We start from the raw sequence: 21,614 nt of genomic DNA, 5'->3' as shown, positions 1-21,614 counted from the left end.
TTTTTATAATTGGCAATAGCTATTAGCTATATATGTATATTAGAGATTGAGATATATGTATATCCTTTGAATACCTTGGAGAACGGGAATGAACGGTGCTCATTGAACCGTTGTTTCCGCGAACAATGGTATTAACATTCTAAATATTATCAGGTTCAAGGTGTATGCTATATTTATTTTGATCATACAATTAGATGAGAATCAATGTTATGTTACTTTATAGTTTATATATATATATATATTATATATATTTATTTATATCTTTTTACTAAAAGATTATTTATTGTTCGTTTCTTTTTTTTTATTGTATAATGTTCTTGTTAATTTCTTTCATTATGTTTTATTTTGTATTTATCGCGCAAGGTAACATTTGGCTGACGCGTACGAAAACTGCACCGCTGTTAAATCATTTATTTAATGAATGATAGATCTGCTTTTCTACTTAATCGAAAACGGAAATATGTGACTACGAGTGCATACGATCAACGTAATACGATGCGTAATTGCAAGTTAATATGTAAATCCAGTGAAAATGTCGGCGAACGCTCTAATTTTCAAGTTTTCTTAAAGAAATGAAATTGTAGAGTATCTGTACGTATAATTGTTATTTTCTGAAAATTACTGGTGTCAGAACAATGTTGAAATTTTCGTAGACAGAAGCTCCTTGATCGAGTGCCATCAAGGTGTTACAAATTATGACTGGCAGTACATATTTCTTCCTTCTTTCTGTTCTGTCGTATTTAGTGCCATTGTTTAAAAGTAATCCTCGAACTCTTCTTCGCCGGAGTCCTCGACAAGATCATTATGTTCTGTTACCAAAATTGGTGGTGCGTAATCTAAAGCCTCCATCGCGTTCGTTATTCTCAGCCACAGTTTTCTATTTTTAAGATTATTCTGATATATGCAGAAAATAAACAATAAAAGTTGTTAATAAATGCACGCTGTCTATTCTTTTACTACGCTACCGGACGTATTAACACGTTGATTTACGATTAAACTGCGGACTTTATGCGTTTATGATGAAAATGTTTAGCTGTAATTTAAAGCAGGAGATAGATTAAAAGTATTTAAGCGCTCCAACGTATAAGTTCCAGCTTATTAAAATTGTCGAAGAAGCAATAAAATTTCTACATGACAGCTGTTCATTTTAATCGATGCAAACAATTTTTATTTTGCATAAAAGTCCGCAGTCTCCTTATGTTAAACTTTGACTCTCTCATATTTAGACTCATTAACACTAGGTTTACTGAGTATTTAGATTGTAAAGATGCATCCATGAGGAATTATTCTATAAAAATTTCTAAAAATTTTTTTAGGCAAATTCTCGTTATCTTTATAGAGTAATGTAAAATAGTCACTTTTAGTGCTCCGTAAACTTAGTGTTAATAAAGTTACTTCGTCCAGCAGTCAATATGTTAATGAATTAGGATGCACTACAACGTGTTACTTACTTTTATCATTTCTCTGTAGCACTGGCAAAACTCGTCATACCTTCTCAGAGTTAGGTTCAACAGACACAAATGGCCCCAGATATCTGGATTCAAATTGTCGAGTCTGTTTGCCTCGGATAGGGTTGCTTCTGCTTCTGTAAACTCCCCAAGCTGAAATAAAATGAACTTTCCATAAAATGTCTCTCTATTAAGTCATTCTTTAATTTATTAACCCTAGAATAACTAAGGCGCAGGCCTTTTGCAACTCGTGCAATCAGACACTGTTCTCCATTTGAATAAAAAAATTGAAGCCTTATATTTTAACAATTTTAGCCTAAACTAGGATGACTAAGAATACCTAAAACGCTCTTAAAAATTTTTTGTCAGCAATGTTCATTGCTAACCAATTTCACATATAGGTAGAGTGGTTCTTTAGTCTTCTTAAGGTTAAAATATTTTTCTGACCTCGTAGCAACTCATGCCAGCACCCAGCCAAGTGTGAGAAGTAGGTGAGGACTTGCAAGCACTTAAAAATACAGTTTTAGCTCGTTCATAATCCTTAGTATTATAATAATGATATCCCAATCTGACTTCAACCAAATGCAATGTCTTAGGCCTGTCAAACAACATACGTGCAAACTCATAGCACTCTATAGCCTTCTCGTTGTCACCCATTCTCATGTAGCAATGTCCCATTAAACTGCTGATGGCATAATCCTGCCAAAAACAAGTTTTACATCAATAAACTTGCCTCATATAATTATTTTAAATTTCAGGGAGGAATATTAATATGACACACCATTCCATATTCGCATTTGACTTCTTCTAAATGAGAAAGTGCATCTTCGTATCGATTCGACAAGTAATGCTCCACTGCCATGTAATATAGAAAGTGTGTTGACTGATTAGACTGGGACATTTCTTGTGCTAGAGCAATTCCTGCAAGCTAATGATGCGCATGTTATTTATTGTAATTTTATTAATTATTCTTGGAGTGCTTAATACTTAAATGGACTTGATAAGACACCTTGAAAGTGTGTTTACACAATTTATTTACTTAATATTGCGTGCAGCAAGACAATGCAGAATTACCGAAGTCTTTAAATAGTTGTATTAACACACACTGAATAATTATAAATTGAAGTTGAATAGGTCTTGCAGTCCTACTAGTCCATTTAAGGCTGAATTCATTTTACCTCACAGAGATGCAGTTTCAGTAAAAATATTGCAGTGTTCATGTACAAGTTACCCTCGGGACAATGAGTTGTTGACCAAGCTAATGGTTCATCGGGGAGCTTTATTGGTTGAACCTTGTCCTTCATACACTTTTCTGCAATTCGTAGTGTGAGATCTATTCCTGCATACAATAAATCAGATCAGTTTGTTTTATCACTCGAAAATTTTCTATTCTCGATAGTGTTGATTTTAACATTAATTGTTGATTTACCTGGATAATATTCGGTTCGTATATAGCACAAATGCAAAATAGCCCAGCCCTCGTAGAATCGTGGATAAAAGTCAGTAACGGCTCTCAAAAAGGTCTCTGCTTCCCTATAGTTACCATTTTCGAACAATATTGCCCCGTACACTAATAATCTGAGGACATTCGTTCAAATGCTGATTATTTATCGATTAATGATTACCTTACAAAATACTCACGCGAACACATATCGTGTGTCTAACGAAATAGCTTCTAGACAACAATGTATCGCACGCTCAATGTCGCCAATCTTTTTAAGATAAATTGCATATTTTATCCACGACAATGGGCTGTGTTTAGACAACGATATTTCCTGAAAATGTAGAATCGTTAATAATTGTTCTCTCGTATTAAAACAATCATTTTCTTTGAATAAATTAAATTCTATGATATATTAATTAGTGCGATTTACGGTTTTGTAATATTGTCTTGCTCTATCAAAGTCCTCAAACTCGTAAGCTTCTTCAGCATACAAGTCTAATACTTTTGCATTTTGGCTTTCGGATATGTTATCTGTGAATCTGCCCTCGACAACTGTGTTTATTGCGACGTGCATTTGTTCTACGAGGTACGTGTACACTGATACAATTAAATTCTGGAAATTTTAACAATACTCGATTACCACATTATTCTGTGCTATATTTTTTTCTTCTTTCTAATTTGTTTAGCACCTGAATTTCATGGTCATCGATCATGTTCTGTGGCATCTTGAATTTCTGATCAAGCAGCATAGTCACTTTGGATCTAAGTGTGTTACGCAATGACAAATACAGACCAGTTTTATATAGGTACTGAGTGAAACATGATAATTCATCCTGCAATAATTACCTGCAGTCAATGAATCGATTTAATTTTGACATGCATAGTACAGGGTGGTGTAAGAATTTATATTTACTGATTGAGGATCGTAGCAATATTTTATTCTCTGTTTCTCTTCCCTGACTGATTCAACGGTTGTGAAGGGCTCGCCACTACTCTTATTTTCTTCACAGAAATCCTAGCTTGATCACGTCCGAATTTGCATACTTTAATAGTTAAACTGCGATCGTGATGCAACAGAGTCCCCCATTTGAATTAATCCACGCAATTGTGTTCTATTCGACATTTCAAGTGGAATGACTAAACAAGTGGAATAGGAATGTACCTGAGACCAGACAAGTACCATAGGGTAGTGCCTATGATCAAACAAGAAGAATAGGACATTCTATGTAATATTAATTAAATTATCTATCTAATATGCATACATCTAAATAGCATGGATTAATTAAAAGGAGGTGCCTCATATGATTTTTCAATATTTAAAAAGATCAATATCAAACCCGTGAAGGGAAAAATGATATTGATTCGATTAGTGTCATACTCGATAACTTTCCGTAATATCTTCGACCAACTTCTGGATGCAATTTATGTACTGTTTCTCTGCTACATCGCCAGAGTAAACGTATGGCTTCTTCTTTCTCTCTTTGGGAATCATCTCGTTGATTCTATAAGAAGCCACTTCGTTTTACGTTTAAGAAAAAATTAACTTTCCTTACTTATGATACAAATTCTATTTAAATTACAAATTTGAATAGTCTGCTAAGAGGCTGCACGTGATTAGCGGCTGGTAAAGCTCCACTTCGATCACGATGATAGTAGGTTGGCCATTTGGTGACGTCAATGCTGTGGTTGAAGCTACTTCGGCCTCGGAATTAGCAGATTCTGAATGCTAAAACCAAAATACCCCATCTAAATTCTAACTCTTAAGAAGTGAACAAAAATTATTAGCTATTTATACTAAATCTATCAAGTGGATCAACGTTGATCTTGAAGTTGCCAGAAAATTGTTAAAGCAAATAAAATCTGCTTTGTGTTGCTCAACAATTGTCACTGGTGTACCTTCGAAGTTTTGTGTTTCTTTTCCCTTTCCTTTGAATCTTTGCCTCTCGTCTCCAGAATAAAAATATTATTCTCGATACCAACTTTTTCTGTTATGTCAGCTGCATTGTATGTGTACAACTGCCCAACAACTCGACAGCTTTTCTCTGCGAAATAAAATAATTATTTCTGTAATAAGCATAGCATTGTTTACGTGCTCTTATATATACATAGCTGGGAAGTGTGAACTTACTTCCAGGGAAAAGAAGTTCTGAGAGATCAACGTAGCATTGATAAAGTATGGTTGTTTTTGTAGCGCTACCTTTAGTCTTCCCTGGAGAGTCTCCTCCTGCTACCAGGAATTGGAAGGGCCAATATTTGTACCTTTGAAGAAATAATTAAGGATTTAAGTTGTGCAGTAGACCCGCAGAATTGTTTTCAATAGCTTAATAAATCATTAATGTTAAATATCTCATTTTGTTTTAAACGTCTCAAGAATTACGAATTTTTTGATTTTGTATCCTCAACAAATCATTAATGTAAAATAGCTCACTCTTCCACTTGAAATAAAAAAACTTTGCTGTTCAAACTGTTCCAAAAAATGACCCGTATGAATAAATATACTATTCTGTTAATATTTATTGATATGTACCTTCTAATATGATTCTCCATCGCGTCAATCCCAGTTTTCCACAACACACATCTGTGAACAGAATTCCACTCAATCCTCGGCATGTCTTCGCACACCATTTTCTGAAATAATAAACCAACGAATCAGAAAATAAATCGTATTAAACCAGTATCACACTAATTTCTATTAACAATTATACCGCAAAGTCTATATGCTTCCAAAACTCATTCTTCAGTCCTATAAAATCACATTCTAATTTGTACTTCGACAATCGGGCACGGTTCTCTAAATTTTCCAAAGTGTTCCAACGTTTTGTTCTTTCAACGTCTCTGTACTTTGTCCAAGTTCCGTGTTCGAAGAATAAATTTTCTGGGACCTGAAAAATTCTCAAAATTATATTGCCTCTAAAATCACTATACATCGTTATTGTTTTTAAATTAAATGATTATAGAGAAAAGTACTGAAGGAAACTGGGAAGAGAAGAATATATTGAGATGAAAGACGAACAATGAGAAACAAATATTTGTGATGACTAGAAGTAATTTCCAAAATACTGGACCAATTTCAACAGTTTATACACATCATTCTTTGCAATAGTGTAATCACAGGGCTCTGATTACTTCTGAATCGATGTAGGCTATGGTTCCAGCTTTATATTCCAAATTTCCAACAAAAGATTCTGGAAGATTGTATATACTTTCGACGGTGATGCTTAGAAAATTCACTGTTTCGTCTGATTGAAAGAATGATTCGTGATTTAGGGATATCATTGCAGTTAAAAGTGGAAGATTCTGCCAAGGTACTAATGATCCATCGTACAAGAATGTGGGAGTCTCTAGAACGAGCTTTTCAGCATAACATTTTTCTCCTGGAAGTAATAAACTAAATAAATAAATTCGCAGAAAAATATTATTGAATCAAAGATTTAAGATACCTAATAGCAGAGGCATTAAATCAAGATTACAGATTCCCAGCATATTTAACGTTGAGGAAGGTGTGGCTACTGCTGTGAATATTGTTCTTCCCTTCTTTTCACTACCTGAAACAGGCGGGTAATCTTCTTTGGCTTCTTGATCGTGTTCTACTGTGTAAAAGGCCTTTACTGCAACATAGATCATTTATTATAAATAAATTTTTCAAACTATGAGAGAAAATTCCATTGAAGAATTAAAGAATACATGTTTGAAGATGAACTTTTGAGCATGCAGTCTAAAATAATATTTTGTCTTGATTTCTTTCCTTAAAGGTCTTTTAGAAAATACATGCAATAAATAATGAAAAGAAAATTTTAGAAAAATGTTTAACAATGTTGAGATGTTTGGAAATATTTTATTTTATTTTAGGGAGTACCTTAGGATTAAAGAATAGGATTAGAATAGGATTAGCATTAAAGGATACTAATTATTATACTTAATAAGGGCGTTGAAACGATCGCGTCGATGGTATTCCTATCGTTTCCAGGAATTGGCAAATAGGTTTCGAAATCAATATTGCAAATTGATAACTCTTCCTCACAAGTTGATTTTACAATTACTGGTGAGCTTTCTCCTAGAATGATTCCACAGTGTTCCACCACGAATGATACATGTATGTCTTCTTTCCTAATCTAAATGTTACTTATTATTAATTCTTTGATCGTAAAAATAATAATCATAATAACATCGTATTAAACATTGTAAATCCTTATGTCTTCATAGCTTATAAAAATTCCAAAATCTCGAAAGACTGGAGGCTGTAATAAAATTTGATGTAATATTATGTGGTTAGTTCTATTAATTGCAATCATTAACGAAGGAAGTGAAATTTTTTTTAACTTGAATGCCCAAAAATCTGTGTAAAACATGTAAATTTGCATTAACACCCACAGCCTAATTATTACCAAACTGTGAATGTTTGTGAAAAGAAAATTTAACAAAATAAATATCTCATTGAACAAGAAATTTTGAACATGCTGAAATTTAAAAAAATAATCATTAAACTGCGAGTGTCTGTATTAATTAGAATACTTACAATATTCTTGATAGTATTTAGAGTAATCACAATCCTCCTGTTTTCCAACGAGTTCATCCTCTGTAACTCCATTTTACCACAATAATAACGAAAAATAGGTTACTTTAAATAAATAATTGAAGTCACCCAATCTATTGTTTAAAACAAAATTAAATATGTAGTTGTATTCACAGGTTTTCCATTTCGTTACTTAATAGTATTATATTTCTTTTAAATAAATTAGTGTACACGTATGTGTCGCGCATTTATAATTAATCTCATAATGTATATAAATACAAACATTGTAAATAATTTATTGCACCGCAGGATGTTGGATCGAATTGCACCCATTCTGAGCAAGTTGTACGTTGCCGTCTCTTTCGTTTTGTACATACACAGTTTCTCACGTATTTACATTGGAATCTACAATCAATTTTACTTAATTTCAGTATTGACTTTTTACCAATTATATCAGATTAGATTGGCAAAAACCAGGAGAGTATTACAGAAGCATATATGCAATTACTAAACTGCAGATTTTGTGCATTTAAATACAAAAGAAACACCAAATTTTAAAACGAAATTAAATTCACCTCGTTTTAAGTTCTATATATTAGTATTCTATAATTATTTGCCAGAATGAAAATTTTTCTAATAGAATTTTTGCACAAAGATCCGCAGTCTACCAATTAGTAGACTATAGTCTACTCGCGTTAAAAAGTCACATACAACTCGAAATACGTAATGCTCAAAATATCTTGATCTCTGGGAACAACATTATATCTCCCCGAATTGTGAACGTAAAATTTTCTATTTTCACACATCATGCGACAACTTGTTACCTTGTCGAAACGGAATCATTACCATCAGCAATGTGTTCCTTTCTTTAAGGAAACTAAATTACAATTTTCTTCCTGCGACTCCTTGAAGATGAGTCGGTGAAGAAAACTCACTGTTCATTCGTGAACTGAGAATCGATTATTCCTTGAATCTTTTTCAATTAACAATCGGAGGGTCAATCTCGACAATTTACCGAGACGATATCGTATAACCGATTAATTAATAGAAGAGAATGTGATTTTTCACTATTTGAGCACTGTATAAACAATTCGCGGGCCTCAGAGCTAAATTGCGACAATGGCCTGTAGAAAGTCATTTATGTAATAGTTTGAGCACCATAATGTCTTCCTAAATCAAATCGGCATCACGGTAACACGGACGTAAACTTTCGTAAAACAATTCTGTACAAATTTTCAACGGTAATAAAATCTTTCATGGTTAAGGCACTAAGGTTTTCAGCTACCAGTGGCTGGCGATAGCAATCGATTTAACACTTTAGCTACCGAAGGCCTATCAATCAACTTTCTAATGACTATACTGCATCTAAAAGAAGACTGACAATTTTCTTTTATGCAATTGCTGTAGGTATATTGAACAATCTATTAAATTCTCAATTGTTAATGTTTGATTTACTATAAGGCAACAGCTGGTAGGTAAAGTGTTAAAATTAAAAAATGGAGGAACAAATAATAGACGACACAAGCGAATGACAACATTAAATTTCTCGTTTCGCTGTACTCAATAAAACTGTCTTTTCTAATTCGACTAACAGCACTACAATGTTTATGCAAAGATTCTGTACATAATGAATGTCGCAGTACCGATCCTTCCCGCTAAGATTAACACTAAACCTGCCGAGCATTAAAACTGTCTGGTATGAGCTACTTTATAAAAATGACAATGGTTGAATTTATTTATTCTTGTCATAGACTGCGGATCTTTGTGCAAAATAAAAATGTTCCTCATCAATTGTAAGCAGCAGAAGCTAAGCAAAAATGTATTTTCTCTATCAATAATTTGAATGAATAAAAGGTAATATAATAATATCCTTGAGTTGTTTTAGTATCTTTATAATTTTGTACTTCACCTTTTTTTTTATTGTGAATGTATAACATCCTCGCAGTCTAATTATACTATTATACTATTATAATATATATTTCTATAAGAAGAAGACTTTAGAAATGTTTAGAAGACTTCAAAATTATATTAAATTATTTGCGCACGAATTAAGAAATTTATTCAATTGTTTTCAACGATGGAGCCTCTATAATTTCAACAATTTTAAAATAAATAATCTGAAACCGGTCAGTAGATGCTGGTAGGTTTACTGTCAATTAACAGAGAGATCGTGTTGCAGTTACGAGAAATAAACTCGTCGAAATCTACGTGAAGATGCGTCATTCGTTTCGGTATAAAAAGGAAATGTACGACGGTACATCGGAGTATCAAAACGTTACTGAAAGAAATCAGTCGACTGGGGGTGGAATCGTATTCTCTCGTCTCTTCCACACGAAGAAAATCTGTTCCATTACGGAACCAACGTTCGTTTGGTATCACTGTCCGCCAGACGCTGTATTTTATAGGGTCCAGGTGGGTGTGATGACAATCTGGACCAGCGATTGTTAACGTTGATCATCTACAGCGCGAACGTTCACTTCATTAAAGGGTCTTCAGGGTCTTGTCAATGTGCCTTAACGTCGTATCTGGTACTGCTTCTGTTAGAGTTTTGTGGAAACCTTCGCAGCGAATTAGACGTTTGAACATTCTCTTCGCGTGGTTCCTGAAAAATGATGGTTGAAGAGTTAATTTTTCGTTCAAACATTATATGTTACAATTTAAAATTAATGTCTACGATATTTAAAATTAGATTGGAACATTCAAAGTTGAATTTAGAAATTGAATTGTAAGATTGACAATTTTCATTTAGAGTTAGATTTAGAATTAAGTCCAAAATTGAATTATAGAATATTTGAAATGGAATCTTCGAATGAAGTACTATGTTTCGAAGTTTAAAATTAACCATGTATTAGCCTACCTAGCATCCAAGTTGCCGTCCATCAACAATTTAGCGCCAGTGCTTAATAGTTTGTCTCTGACGTCTTTTGGCAATATCATAGTATGTTCTGGACCTATCCGCTCGACTATCGAGGTCAATAATCGCGCCGTTGCTGCTCTCACGATAGCGTTTTGATGACTGAAAGGAGGAATGAAGATGTAATCAACTGAATAATTTAGTTAGAGCTATCTAGTTGAATATAACAAATTTAAGTTATTTACCCAGCACCACGCTGGACAATGACTCCAATGGTTTTATGCGGAGGCAGGTGCTCGATCATGCGATCCAGAGCAGCGTTGCTATCCGCTCGCAAAAACCGATTGGTGTCTGCTGTTCTGTGAAGCAACGGTGCTGCTATGTCCTCAAAGTCCTGTAAAAAGTAAAATATGTAAGATACAAAATATAAACTTAATGAATGGACGAAGTTAACTCATTAATTACTTGATCTATGCCGCGGATCCGCGAGCTGAAAATATCGCCAGCAGCCATGCAAGCTGTCCGAGCGACTTGAGACCGAAGGCTTTTTATTTGTTGACCCAGAAGTCGATTTATCGTCGGTATGGCGTTGACGTCTAAGAACTCCGGTTGGTTCTTCGTCAAGTGGGACAGAGTCTTCAACCCTTTCATCACGATCTCCCTAAAAAACCGGTTTTCAAATGAACTTCTACTTGTGCTTCCTCAATTTGATGGTCTGTTTATCCAAAACAAGAAACTTCCCATTTTTATAAATGATACTGTATCTTTTTGCCAGAATAAGGAAAAGTGATTATTTCTTTTGGAGAACAGACCATAATAATTTCGACTGCATCTTTACCATTCTTTGTTCTCAAGATTGGCAAAGCAGATTTGCACTGCAGGCTTCAGTTTCTCCGTGCTTCCTCTTCCATTGCTTCTGTACCTTTTCGTAGGTCGAGGAACTTTCGACGCTGCTGGTCTTCTAGGTCGAAGCACCATATCCAAAGGTTCAGTCTGCAAATTATCGACAATCTACAGATTCCAGAAGTCTAACAATTCTATATTATTCTCTAGACACCCATTGTTACCTCGATTTTCAAGATCCCAGGCTCGGTGTTCGTTTCGCTAGAGCTGTCTTTGCTCTGACCTTCCTCCACAGTGTTGCTCTCGTTGCTTTCATTGCTTCCATTAGAGTCGTTGATAAACTGTAATAAAATAGTCTAATGAATAGACTGTGGATTTTACGCAGTTATGATAAAAGTGAATGGGTCAAATACAATAAGACGTTAAAACTGTTTAAGGATATCATTATATTCTTCCCGACTTATCAAAATGATTAAACCACGAATTATATTAGGTCACTGCAAAAATTCGTTTCAAAAAACAAGGAATCTTTTGCACCAAGTTTTTGCACACAGTTTTTTACAATTACGTTCGACAATTTTTATTTTGCACAGAGATCCATGATATAGTAATGAATTTCAAGTTTCTGTATATTATTTCTTTTTAGCAACCTACTCTGTGAGGATTTTCTTCTTCGTGATTCTCGTTTAAGGGAACATCAGCTTCAATGGAATTCTCTACGAAGGTGGAGGCTTCTGTTGAATAAGGCCTAGACGCGATGATGATTGTTGGCGATTCTGCAGCTTTAGACCCTCTACGAGACTGATTATGTTCTGTTAATAACGGCGACTCGTCCTCGCACTGTGCTGTTGAGGAAACTTCTCTTTGTTCCTCGAAACCCTCGATTTCCTTTTTGTCGGAGTCGAAGCTCTGTGGAAAGTGGATTGACAGTGAAGTCATCGAAAAATAACACAGGTAATTCTACTTCAAATGGACCACTTTTTCAATAGAAACTTTTTCGATTGAAAGTTTAGTTATTCGTTAATTATATATTAATAAAATCACTTTGATTTTGTTGGATTTTCTAGGGGTTGCAATATGCCAATCAATTTGTTGACAATTTGTTTTTGTTTCTGTTAACGTCTAATTTTCTTTACGAACATCAAAGATACTTACTAATTTAGTGGAGCTGCTTCTTGAGGTGCGTACAGGAGATTTCAACACTTCGATGTTAATGGAATTTCGACTAGGCGACCGACTGATTTTCTTAGGACTACTAGATGATCTTGTCGACGGAGAAGCTGGCGTTTCCTGGAGCTGCGAATGTAGAATATCGCTAGATTCTTGCAAACTTTCGCTGTGCAACAATCGTTCTCCGGACAAAACAGAAATGGCGGAGTGTCGTCCAGTGTTCATTCTTTCCTGGATCCTCGCCTCCGCTTCGTCGGAAACGCTGCACTCGCTCTCGATACGATTCCCATTTTGGAAATCGAAGTGTCCCGAGATTCTTGAACAAGAACGACTCTCTTGCTTCAATTCCGTTTCTTCTTCAGTGCTCCAGCTTTTTGGCGCGTCGTCGTCCACGGAGGGGACCGTTGTTTCGATTGCTAATTCTGTTCTTTTGTCCAATGCAATCTAAAATGGGACTCGAGATGAAGTTCAGATTGAACGTAAAATTACACTAGAAAGTTGTTAATCAACAAGGACTGAAAATTGTACTGTGGATTCCGGTAAATCTTTTGCAAAGTTATAACTTCAGACTTACAAAAAGTTATAAAGTTATAAGTTTAGTTACACTTTTTGTGTAAGTGTCTACAGACATTTTTCAAAAAGAAGAAGGTGTACTATATGTTTTATCATGTAGGAAAGCAAAACTTAAACGTGAGGTGAGAAATGGAAGATTCCCTCGCTTCCTTTCAAGACTATAAAACGGTTCAATTTCATTGTTCTCATAAGTCAATCTTTTCCAGTAGGCTCTAGAATTCCGAATCTTTTAAAGTTTGTTCGTTATGATTGTAATTTTTCTTTGTTGTTGTTCGGTCTAAAAATTATATAGTCATCCACATCCTCCTTGTAAAACCTGCCACTTTTTTTTACAGATCCTACGATTTTGTCGACCTACAATGAAGTCCACGGTGTCCCGATTGTTCGGAATAATCGATGGTGCATCGATAACGTCGAACGCTGCATCCACATCATGCCTCTCGGGACTGGATGATCTACTTTCGCTATCTTCTCTATTATCAGGAGCATCTTGACCACTGTCCTGTTCGTTATTTTCTAACGCGTCCGACGACGAAAGATCTTGATCATCTGCTGCAACAGAGGTCAAACATTTTAGTTCAATTATCCTATTACGTCGCAATTCTAGGTGATCGGAGCGTTAGATCCTCCCTTGAGAGAAGTGATCGACATTTTTGATAAAGCAAAGTACGGTACAATAATGTACACAAAATATGCTAAAACGCTACGATAATTGAACAAGTTTTTTTTATGCAATATACTGCTCATTTAGTCTCGCGCTGTAGGCAAGACAGTCAGAAAGAACGGAGCAGCAGAAATCACGATCGAATCCCCTTGAAACAAAGGCTGAAGCTAGACTCGAGCATATCCCGTGCAAAATATTGATTGCAACCCCGTGTTGAGTCTAGGCTTCGTTGGCAATCCACGAGGTTAAGAACCTCGCGCTCTAGTTCGTGTACTTTCGATCGCTTCAGCCACAGTCCCGCAGAACAGTTTTCTGCCATTGTTCCACGATCAACAGTTCGATTCACCAAATGATCCGATCCAAATCTCCTATAGTCTAGGTCTATAAGTTAGAACGGGTGACAACCACCATCGGTTGACACTGACGGAAAACAATAGTTCGCCCTTCAACAAATCATTGTCGAGGTTGTACCGAGTCCGAGTCGACTTTAAATAGTGCAAACGCGTTGTTCGAAACGACAAATACCATTTTCGCGTAGTTTTCCGATTTATAGTCCGTCGCGAATCAATTTTCTGCGTTTCAACATTAACCTACCATTACCGGTCAAATCACCGTTTTCAGATTTTCTACTTTACAATTATTCAATTTATACAGATGCCTCGCATATAACAATATCGATTAATAAACATACCTTCGAACTGTCTTTCGATCGTCTTCACCCGATACCTTTCCTCCGGCAGAAAATGCTTATTCTTCTCATTGTATTCTTCCTCGTTCACGGCTTTGTCTCTGAAACACGCAGAACCCGGAGCAATTAAAAATCAGAAATATTGCGTGAAAATGGCTACTTATTTTCGCAAGTAATTTGCACCGTACTGTACCCCCGGTAGTGATTATCGGGTTACGGTTTATACATAAAATATGCTACTGACAAATGTCGAGGCCGCGAAGTAAACTCCACTCTAAACGCTCGTCGTTGTTTGCGAATATTTCGCCGATCATGCGTGAACTTGTTAACTATCTGTGAAAACTGAAATCCTTAATTATTCAACGAAATGGCGGAACCCTCGCCGAGCGCTTTAAAAGAAACCTTCACGGAAATATTTCAATCAATTTTACGAAATTTTATTTTCCAGAAAATTATTTAGCAAAATTAACGTAATTGTATTACATTATATGCTTTTTTAAATTCTCGTGACTATTTTTGTATTTCGAAAACTGACAGTGTAGGAGAAAATTTAATTACAGAAAATAATCAAGCGGACGTTTAATTTGTTTTTCATAGAAGTTGGAAATTACGTTTTATCTTTTTTTTATACTATCGCAAGAAACAGGTAAAAAATGTAAAGAAAAGGGGAAGGAGAATGTTGCCCTAAGTCAGCGAACATACATAGTGTCGTTGCTAGTGTTCAGCGTCAAAGGGATCACAGGTGTGGTGTTGACAGTGGTAACTATAGTCGAGATCGAATCCTCGTCATCTTTCGTAGCAACGTCCACGGACTGTCTGCATCGAAATGCGCAAGGACAATAGCGAAGGACAGTGTCAGCGATTTTGCACTCCTTTCGCCAGGAGCTTGCTGACTTCCGGTCGAAATTCTGACGCTGTCGATCCCCATCCTTCAATCCGTTCACTGGCTCCTTGGCCTCTTCCGCCCAGGAGCAGTATTTGAAAATCATCCTGATTCATTGATCACGCAGCTTTTTATTATGACGATCTTTACTCGGAACTGGACCGATCGATCATAGATCAATCATAGACGATCCGTACATCATCCACGGCTTCGCTGTGCCGAGTTGAAATCTCAGATGTAGTTTCAGTTGATAGAATAATTCATTTGTTGGCGAAGATAACGGAAGAAGCGCAATACTTGAAGATCATCCTGATTTATTGATCAGCTCGTTATTACGATTAGAGATTTTTAGAGTCCCAGCATTCCTGGGACAGAAATACAGTCTCGGTAGAGCAGCACTGGCCCGAATACGGTTCATAGTTTGGAGAACAATGGCTGCCTCATCGATCGCGATCGAAGGTCCTCGGTTTCCGGCGGGTTGCACCATTTGCACTATTTGAAAAGTTCATTTTCGACCTGTCGAGCTTCCTCATTCTTCGTTGTTCACTTTTCACACGTCGAGGTTGATCGAACGGTCCTCTGTCGTCGAATGATCTATGACGAAGATCTTTCACGTAATTTCGTAATTAATCGACGGGCGCGCATTGTGCTGGTCGAGGTTTTAGCTTGTCGCGTGTTCAGCTATTTTTTGCAGTGGCATTTTGTCATTAGACTGCGGATGTTTATTAGAAATGTCTTACAGAGCAGAATTTTATTTACTGGAACTGATGGATCAGATATTAAACTTGATTATTGATTTTCCTTTGAAAATTTCATTGAAAAACAAAAATCAACAGAATTCCACAGAAAATTTTAACATCGCAGAAAACACTATATTTACAGCAACGAGCAGAGCATGATTTACGAATTATTACTGTTGTTCCAGTTGTGTTATGAGAATAGTGTTCCTCGTGAATAATGTAACCTCCACCGCAACGTAAATAGAATACGCTAATAAAAGGGAAAAATCGAAAAGAATATTATTATTCGTACAGCAAACGTGTTCGAAGTCGCGATTCAAATCATTTTGATGTCTGATTCGAATCGAACTCCGATAAAACGACGCAACGAAAAATTCAAGTGTATCTCACGCTCGGATCTTAATGTGCCTTGATAATCTTTATGACGAATAGTCGAGACCCCCACACGGGTCAATAAATTGTTACGTGTCTAGACACATGCAAATGAAACTTCCAGCCAGAACATTTAGGGGTTGTTGTGCGTTTAGCGTTCATCTTGCTAAGGTTAACGAATGATCGATTAACAACCTGTTATGAGGCTGACTATATCTCAGAGAGGACTGTAATTTCGACGGTCTCTATTTGCGATCTTGCCGAACTATTTTTGCCTCATTTGTTCAATTTGTAGCATGAACGGGTAGGTACAATTTAAAATATTAAACGGTTTAGGGGAATTTAGATAATTATTGTATTATTTACAAATTACTACAGTTATTAAAAAAAAAAAGAAAGCAGAATTAAAGAATGAAGAATTTTTGCAAGCATCCACAGTCTAATGATTCAGATATGTTCGTTGGAAGTTTTAAAACAGTAATGATTTCTTCCTGACTGTACGTTTGCTACATCTTCAATAATAGAAAGCTCTGAAGATAGACAAAGAAGACAAGGAAGTGCATAAAGTATAAAGTTCATGACAAGGTAGACGTTTCGGTTTATATTGCCGTGAGTTGCTAACGTTTGTCACAATCAAACTCAATCTATAGAAAAAAATGTGGTTCTTACAATGTAAAAAGATTTACTAAAAATTTGCTTTACTGAATCTTCCATTCGATTATGCTATAGTAAAATTTGTGTTGTCTAAATATTCATGGACGATAGCGTACATTTGTCTCAATTAAAAAAAAAATCAAAACATCTCCCCAAAAACATCTAATTCCTACTTTATTTTCAGAAACACTAGGCACTCTCAAAATCATCCCCAAAACGCCGTCTCGATCGTCGATCCAAATCCTCTGGTTCACAGTGTACCAAATTAAACTCGCGAACTTCCAGTGAACATGCTTGCTATAGCAATTGAACGAAATTACGCTCGAGCCGGACAATTAACACTGCACGAGAGGGTAATTAAAATCTTCGTTCAAACAGTTCTTTGTCTAAAGAAGAAGAAAATAGAAACTGTAGTGATCACACGAACCACGTTATTGTCAAAACGAGTCACTTGACAATCTTTCGGAAAGCTCTCCAAGCTTTCAAAAACTTTTCAAGCTTTCCAAAAACACTTTCAAAAATTTTCCGAGCACAAGTCTGACAACAAAGGGTGGAAAATCGAAGGGGGTACCAAAGGAGTTACTCTAGCGAACAGAAACAGAAACAAAAACAGAACCAGAAATTTTATGATGTCACTAAAACACTGATTCTACAAAATTTCTCGTTACAAAAATTCTTTCAAAAATTTTCCGATCACGGGGATGCTGATAAGGGGTAACAAATCAAAGGGGACACCCTAGGGAACAGGAACAGACACAGAAATTGTAATGATCACACTAAAACACTGATTCAAAAGTTCTTGCAAAAATTTTCCGAACACGGGGATGATGGTAAAAACCTTTTGAAAAATTTTCCGAGCACAGGGGTGGCGATGGGTGGTAGGAAATCGAAGGGGGTACCAAAGGGGGCCGAGAGTAGTTGTCACGACGCGACAAATGACGACGCACGCACGACTGTGCCCTACGTAGACGTCAGACGTCCCGACGCTGACCGCTGCCCCTTCCTTCAGGTAATTCAACCCCCCTTTCTCCCCCTACCCCCCACGTGCCACTACCTTTTCTCTTTATCGGTCTCGTGCCGTGTCTTTTCCCACCACATCCCCCCCTTTCACCTGTAACCACGCGATACCACATCGAATGACTATACACTGACCATACGGTAGCACCAACCCTCTCGGACAACACAGAGGGTGGAAACACTGGAGACGCGTGTGTACTACGCGTTCCAGGTGAAAATTACCAGGTGATATCGACTGCATTCACCTGTGTATCGCGACCATTTTTTCCACTGACTATGGAGGAATCCTAATCTGATTCAAAGAAGAATTTTTGAACATTATTTACAATGTGTAGGAGCTAAGTAAAAATTTATTTTTCTTTTCATTGTGTAAATTAAAAATGTTCTACCGAAATTGCGACAAACTCGAGTGAAATAGAAATTTATTTGGTAATTATTTAGAAAGTACCACTCGTCGATTGTGATAAAATTTAAATATGTTATGCAGCTACAGATTTTGAACAACTTTTTCCTTCTCCAATATAGAGGGGTCGCTTTTAGTTTTCGAGATATTCGCGAAAAACTATTGCTAATACTGTATTGAATTTGAGAACTGTATTGAGAAGGAAAAAGTTGTTCAAAATGTCGAAATCTATAAGATATTTAAATTTCATCAAAATCGGAGATGAGTGGTACTTTCTAAATAATTACCATTTATTTTGTTCTTTAATATTTATAATATTGTGATTTTTAATTTATTTTGTTTCTTAATATAATAATGTTGTGATTTTGTGGTCGTTTCTGGTGTCGACATTCCACACGTAACGTGTTAATTAAGCCCCCTTAATTGACCCAGTCGAGACCTATCGTAACAATTACCCCGAGCGTTACGAGACCAAATTGTGAACGCTAAATCAACAATATCGCGACTAGTATAAGGCTATTCGCAACGCGTATGAAATATTTATAAAGTCCCCACCCCCTGCCAACAATCGAAGTAACGAGTTCAAATTGTTATGTGGTTAATATTCGTCGGCTTTATTTAAAGCTACGTGAAACGTAATTAGCGTCGCGTTCTCGTGTGCCGCTAAGCACGCGAAGTTCGTAAATCAACGAAAGAGAAACGAGACCAAGAATGTTCTCGGCGTATCGTTGCTCGTTAATACGTCCACTAAGATCGCTTTTTAAACGAATCCTCGTAAATAATCATGACTATGAAAATCAATTTGCCAACCCCGTTGAATACAATCAACCTGCTTTCTTTGAGAAAAAAAAAGAACAGATTGATAAAGAGAACGTCCAGATAAGAAAAATCGTGTCAAGGTTGAGGCTGCTGCAATTTCAACCCTTGCGGTCCAAACAGATCTGAATCATTCCGTAATTCGCATCAACGTCATTTTTAATATTGTGCAAAATTTTGTTCAATTTAGTTATGACATAAAAAAAAGAAATTAGAATTGATTTTATAAGCAGTGTTAACTTTCAATTCGCCAAAGGGCCTAGCCGATTAAGATAAAAACTTAGAGGTTTTTCAATGACTATTGAACCATTCGAAAGCTGACCAAGAAAAATCCCTCTGAGTAAAATATCAACCCTCTAGCTTGCCCGTGAGGGTAGTTACAGGATAAAATTGGATTTCGCCATTTTCTGCACTCTAATGCTTCCTAAAATTCTGAAAAAACTGTGGCATATTTTGGATCCTAAGGCGCATTTTTGAGAATTTTTTCAGATTTTTTTTTATTGCAAACTGTGGTCGTAAAAAATGTAAAACCCCCAAAAAATCGGAAAAATGCAGATTTCTCGGAAATATGAAAACATGCTATTCTACTGTTTGGTTCCCTGATAAAGTACTATAACAGGCATTGTCGTCAATTTTTTCAGATTTTTTGTTGTGGGATATTATTGTAAAAAACAATAAAAACCGAATTTTTTCGACGTTTCTGCTGTGAGGAGGAAAGTTAGACTTGTTCGTTTTACCGCGGGTATATGTTAAGTAATTTTTAACGTTATTACATTGAAACAAGTAATTGTTTGAAATGTGATTTAATAGCGTATAGAGGGGAGTAAAAAGTTCTGGTAGCAGATGACAAGCTGTGCGTTTGTTCCGAGGATCTCGAACCCTCTCAAGTGGCTTTCGCGGACCCCAAAATACGTATAAACGGGGAAAAACCCGTGAGATATGGATCGACCCTAACGAGTCACGTCGGAATTCTCCCTGACAAGGAAATCGATCGCATAAGTGCACCCTAATTGTTTTGATAAGGTGCAACAATCGTCGGCCGAGTCCGTTTCTCAGAAACGTGCGAAAATAATTTCGCTCGGACAACAAAATTGCCGAAGGTACTGGCACTTGTCACTTTCTCGGAGTTGTACCCATTTGTTCGTTGTAAAAAGCTTATTGCTAGTAAATGGCACGTTACCGCTCGCATGTAACCGCGCCAGTCGGCAAACTGCAATTGCAAGTGACGATAATGCCCCCATGAAGAAAAGTGAATATATTATCGCAACACCTGGCACTCCGTTATTTGTTACATACGCTGGTGTCACATCGGCTGATATTTATGCAAATCTAGTCTTGTTTGTATGCATTATTATCGTTGAGCTGACCAGTTCGTGATTATCAGGAATTACGGACGTGTCAAATTTTACTAGTTTCTTGATTGTCATTCAAATTTTGTGTTGTTGACGATAATAATCATTGTTCCTTATTTATTCACATATTTTCATAATCATGATAAATCGAGAACACCTTAAAAATCATAATCTAATTTATCTATAAATAGGGTGTGGGACCCCCAATTACTGTCAGGGTACCAATTACTGTGCCTACATTAATTATACTTATTTTTAAAGCATAACGAATATTAAAAAAGAGATATCAAATTTTTTTCATTAAAATCAGTTAATATATATGTTTGTACACCGGTCCCCCAATTTACGCGACACTTATTTACGCGAGTATTTGTTTTACGCGGAACTTTTTGTACGCGGAATTGATTTACGCGATCTTATTTTAAGCGGTGAGATATGTGTATACATACTCTGCGTGCCCTGCAAAAACTCTTCTGACAGGAATTCGGCGGGAATGCGGCTGTAAGCCATCCGATTGCATCATTCCACAGGAACTATCGGTTCCAGCTAATCCCGAGTATCCCGAGTTCGCGAGAATGGATGGACCCTGCAGCGTCTTCTTCTGCGTCTGGCTTCCTGTAGCGCCTGGCGCCGTTCGTACAGGCATAATGATAACACAATCAATGTAATGGCAATAATTTTCAACTCAATCTCACACATCTCCTTCTTCTTGAAGATAACGCGCGCGTGGTACACAGCTATACTTGCTTGGCCAAAAATGGTGCTGAAATCTTGCTTCGCAGCCCTTAAATACACTACCGGCAACCTCTCCCCCACAAGCACATAGATGGGGGTGGAATTTCCTCGGCCAGACAAGTCGCCAACAAAGGGTATATTTTAAAGTACGGAAACCTTTTTAACTGACTGCAAGTTGCTGTCGGCATTCTGAACATTTGGCCACCAGATTTGCCGTTTTACCTGCGAAGGGCGCTGTATGATTCGCAGCGAAACCATCGGTTAGGTTTCCACCGTCCCAAGGACAGTTTTATGGTAGGATATTAAATTATTTTATTAAAATTATTTCCAGTGAACGCTGCAGCGCCAATGCCGTCCGACTCAATACATTGGCAATAGTTGCAAACTGAATCACACGCATCTCCATCTTCTTGAAAATAACGCGCGCGGGGTGTACAGCTATACC

General features: G+C 36.5%; 2 protein-coding genes across 4 annotated transcripts in view; both read right to left on the bottom strand.

The window, feature by feature from the left end:
- Positions 1 to 276: 276 nt before the first annotated feature.
- On the bottom strand, positions 277 to 7,480 carry LOC143355875 (cilia- and flagella-associated protein 70). Its single transcript, XM_076791045.1, has 19 exons — positions 7,409 to 7,480; positions 6,791 to 7,004; positions 6,333 to 6,500; positions 6,019 to 6,266; positions 5,598 to 5,774; positions 5,420 to 5,520; positions 5,021 to 5,151; positions 4,789 to 4,934; positions 4,473 to 4,618; positions 4,271 to 4,394; positions 3,582 to 3,725; positions 3,323 to 3,505; positions 3,090 to 3,223; positions 2,878 to 3,026; positions 2,627 to 2,787; positions 2,230 to 2,376; positions 1,896 to 2,147; positions 1,452 to 1,601; positions 277 to 894 (listed from the first exon to the last, which is right to left on the bottom strand). Exons 1-19 carry the CDS (start codon positions 7,478 to 7,480, stop codon positions 754 to 756), a joined length of 2,988 nt encoding a protein of 995 aa, XP_076647160.1. The 3' UTR covers positions 277 to 753.
- A 2,021-nt stretch (positions 7,481 to 9,501) lies between these two features.
- Positions 9,502 to 21,614, bottom strand: part of LOC143355670 (uncharacterized) — a 33,088-nt gene continuing 20,975 nt past the window's right edge. The window contains exons 18-27 of one of the 3 annotated variants that reach the window (XM_076790713.1): positions 14,201 to 14,298; positions 13,204 to 13,397; positions 12,258 to 12,716; positions 11,757 to 12,011; positions 11,327 to 11,443; positions 11,098 to 11,270; positions 10,725 to 10,920; positions 10,505 to 10,653; positions 10,263 to 10,421; positions 9,502 to 10,007 (exon numbers count right to left, since the gene is read on the bottom strand). In XM_076790713.1, the coding sequence (XP_076646828.1) occupies positions 9,887 to 10,007; positions 10,263 to 10,421; positions 10,505 to 10,653; positions 10,725 to 10,920; positions 11,098 to 11,270; positions 11,327 to 11,443; positions 11,757 to 12,011; positions 12,258 to 12,716; positions 13,204 to 13,397; positions 14,201 to 14,298 (1,921 nt within the window). In that variant the 3' untranslated portion in view covers positions 9,502 to 9,886. The remainder of the gene's footprint in view (positions 10,008 to 10,262; positions 10,422 to 10,504; positions 10,654 to 10,724; positions 10,921 to 11,097; positions 11,271 to 11,326; positions 11,444 to 11,756; positions 12,012 to 12,257; positions 12,717 to 13,203; positions 13,398 to 14,200; positions 14,299 to 21,614) is intronic. The other 2 variants (XM_076790715.1, XM_076790714.1) reach the window with 2 other exon arrangements.

Source organism: Halictus rubicundus, chromosome 7 (assembly GCF_050948215.1).
Source record: "Halictus rubicundus isolate RS-2024b chromosome 7, iyHalRubi1_principal, whole genome shotgun sequence".
NCBI lineage: Eukaryota > Metazoa > Arthropoda > Insecta > Hymenoptera > Halictidae > Halictus > Halictus rubicundus.
Note: the sequence above shows the minus strand (reverse complement) of the source record. Positions and strands in the feature narration are given on the sequence as shown.

Excerpts from the sequence above, each read along its gene's own strand:
- LOC143355875 (XM_076791045.1), bottom strand. The coding sequence starts at position 7,480 with ATGGAGTTACAGAGGATGAACTCGTTGGAAAACAGGAGGATTGTGATT. Across the intron at positions 5,152-5,419 it reads ATGGAGAATCATATTAGAAG|GTACAAATATTGGCCCTTCC; the intron begins GTACATATCAAT and ends ATTTCTTCAAAG. Across the intron at positions 4,935-5,020 it reads AGAACTTCTTTTCCCTGGAA|AGAAAAGCTGTCGAGTTGTT; the intron begins GTAAGTTCACAC and ends TTTATTTCGCAG.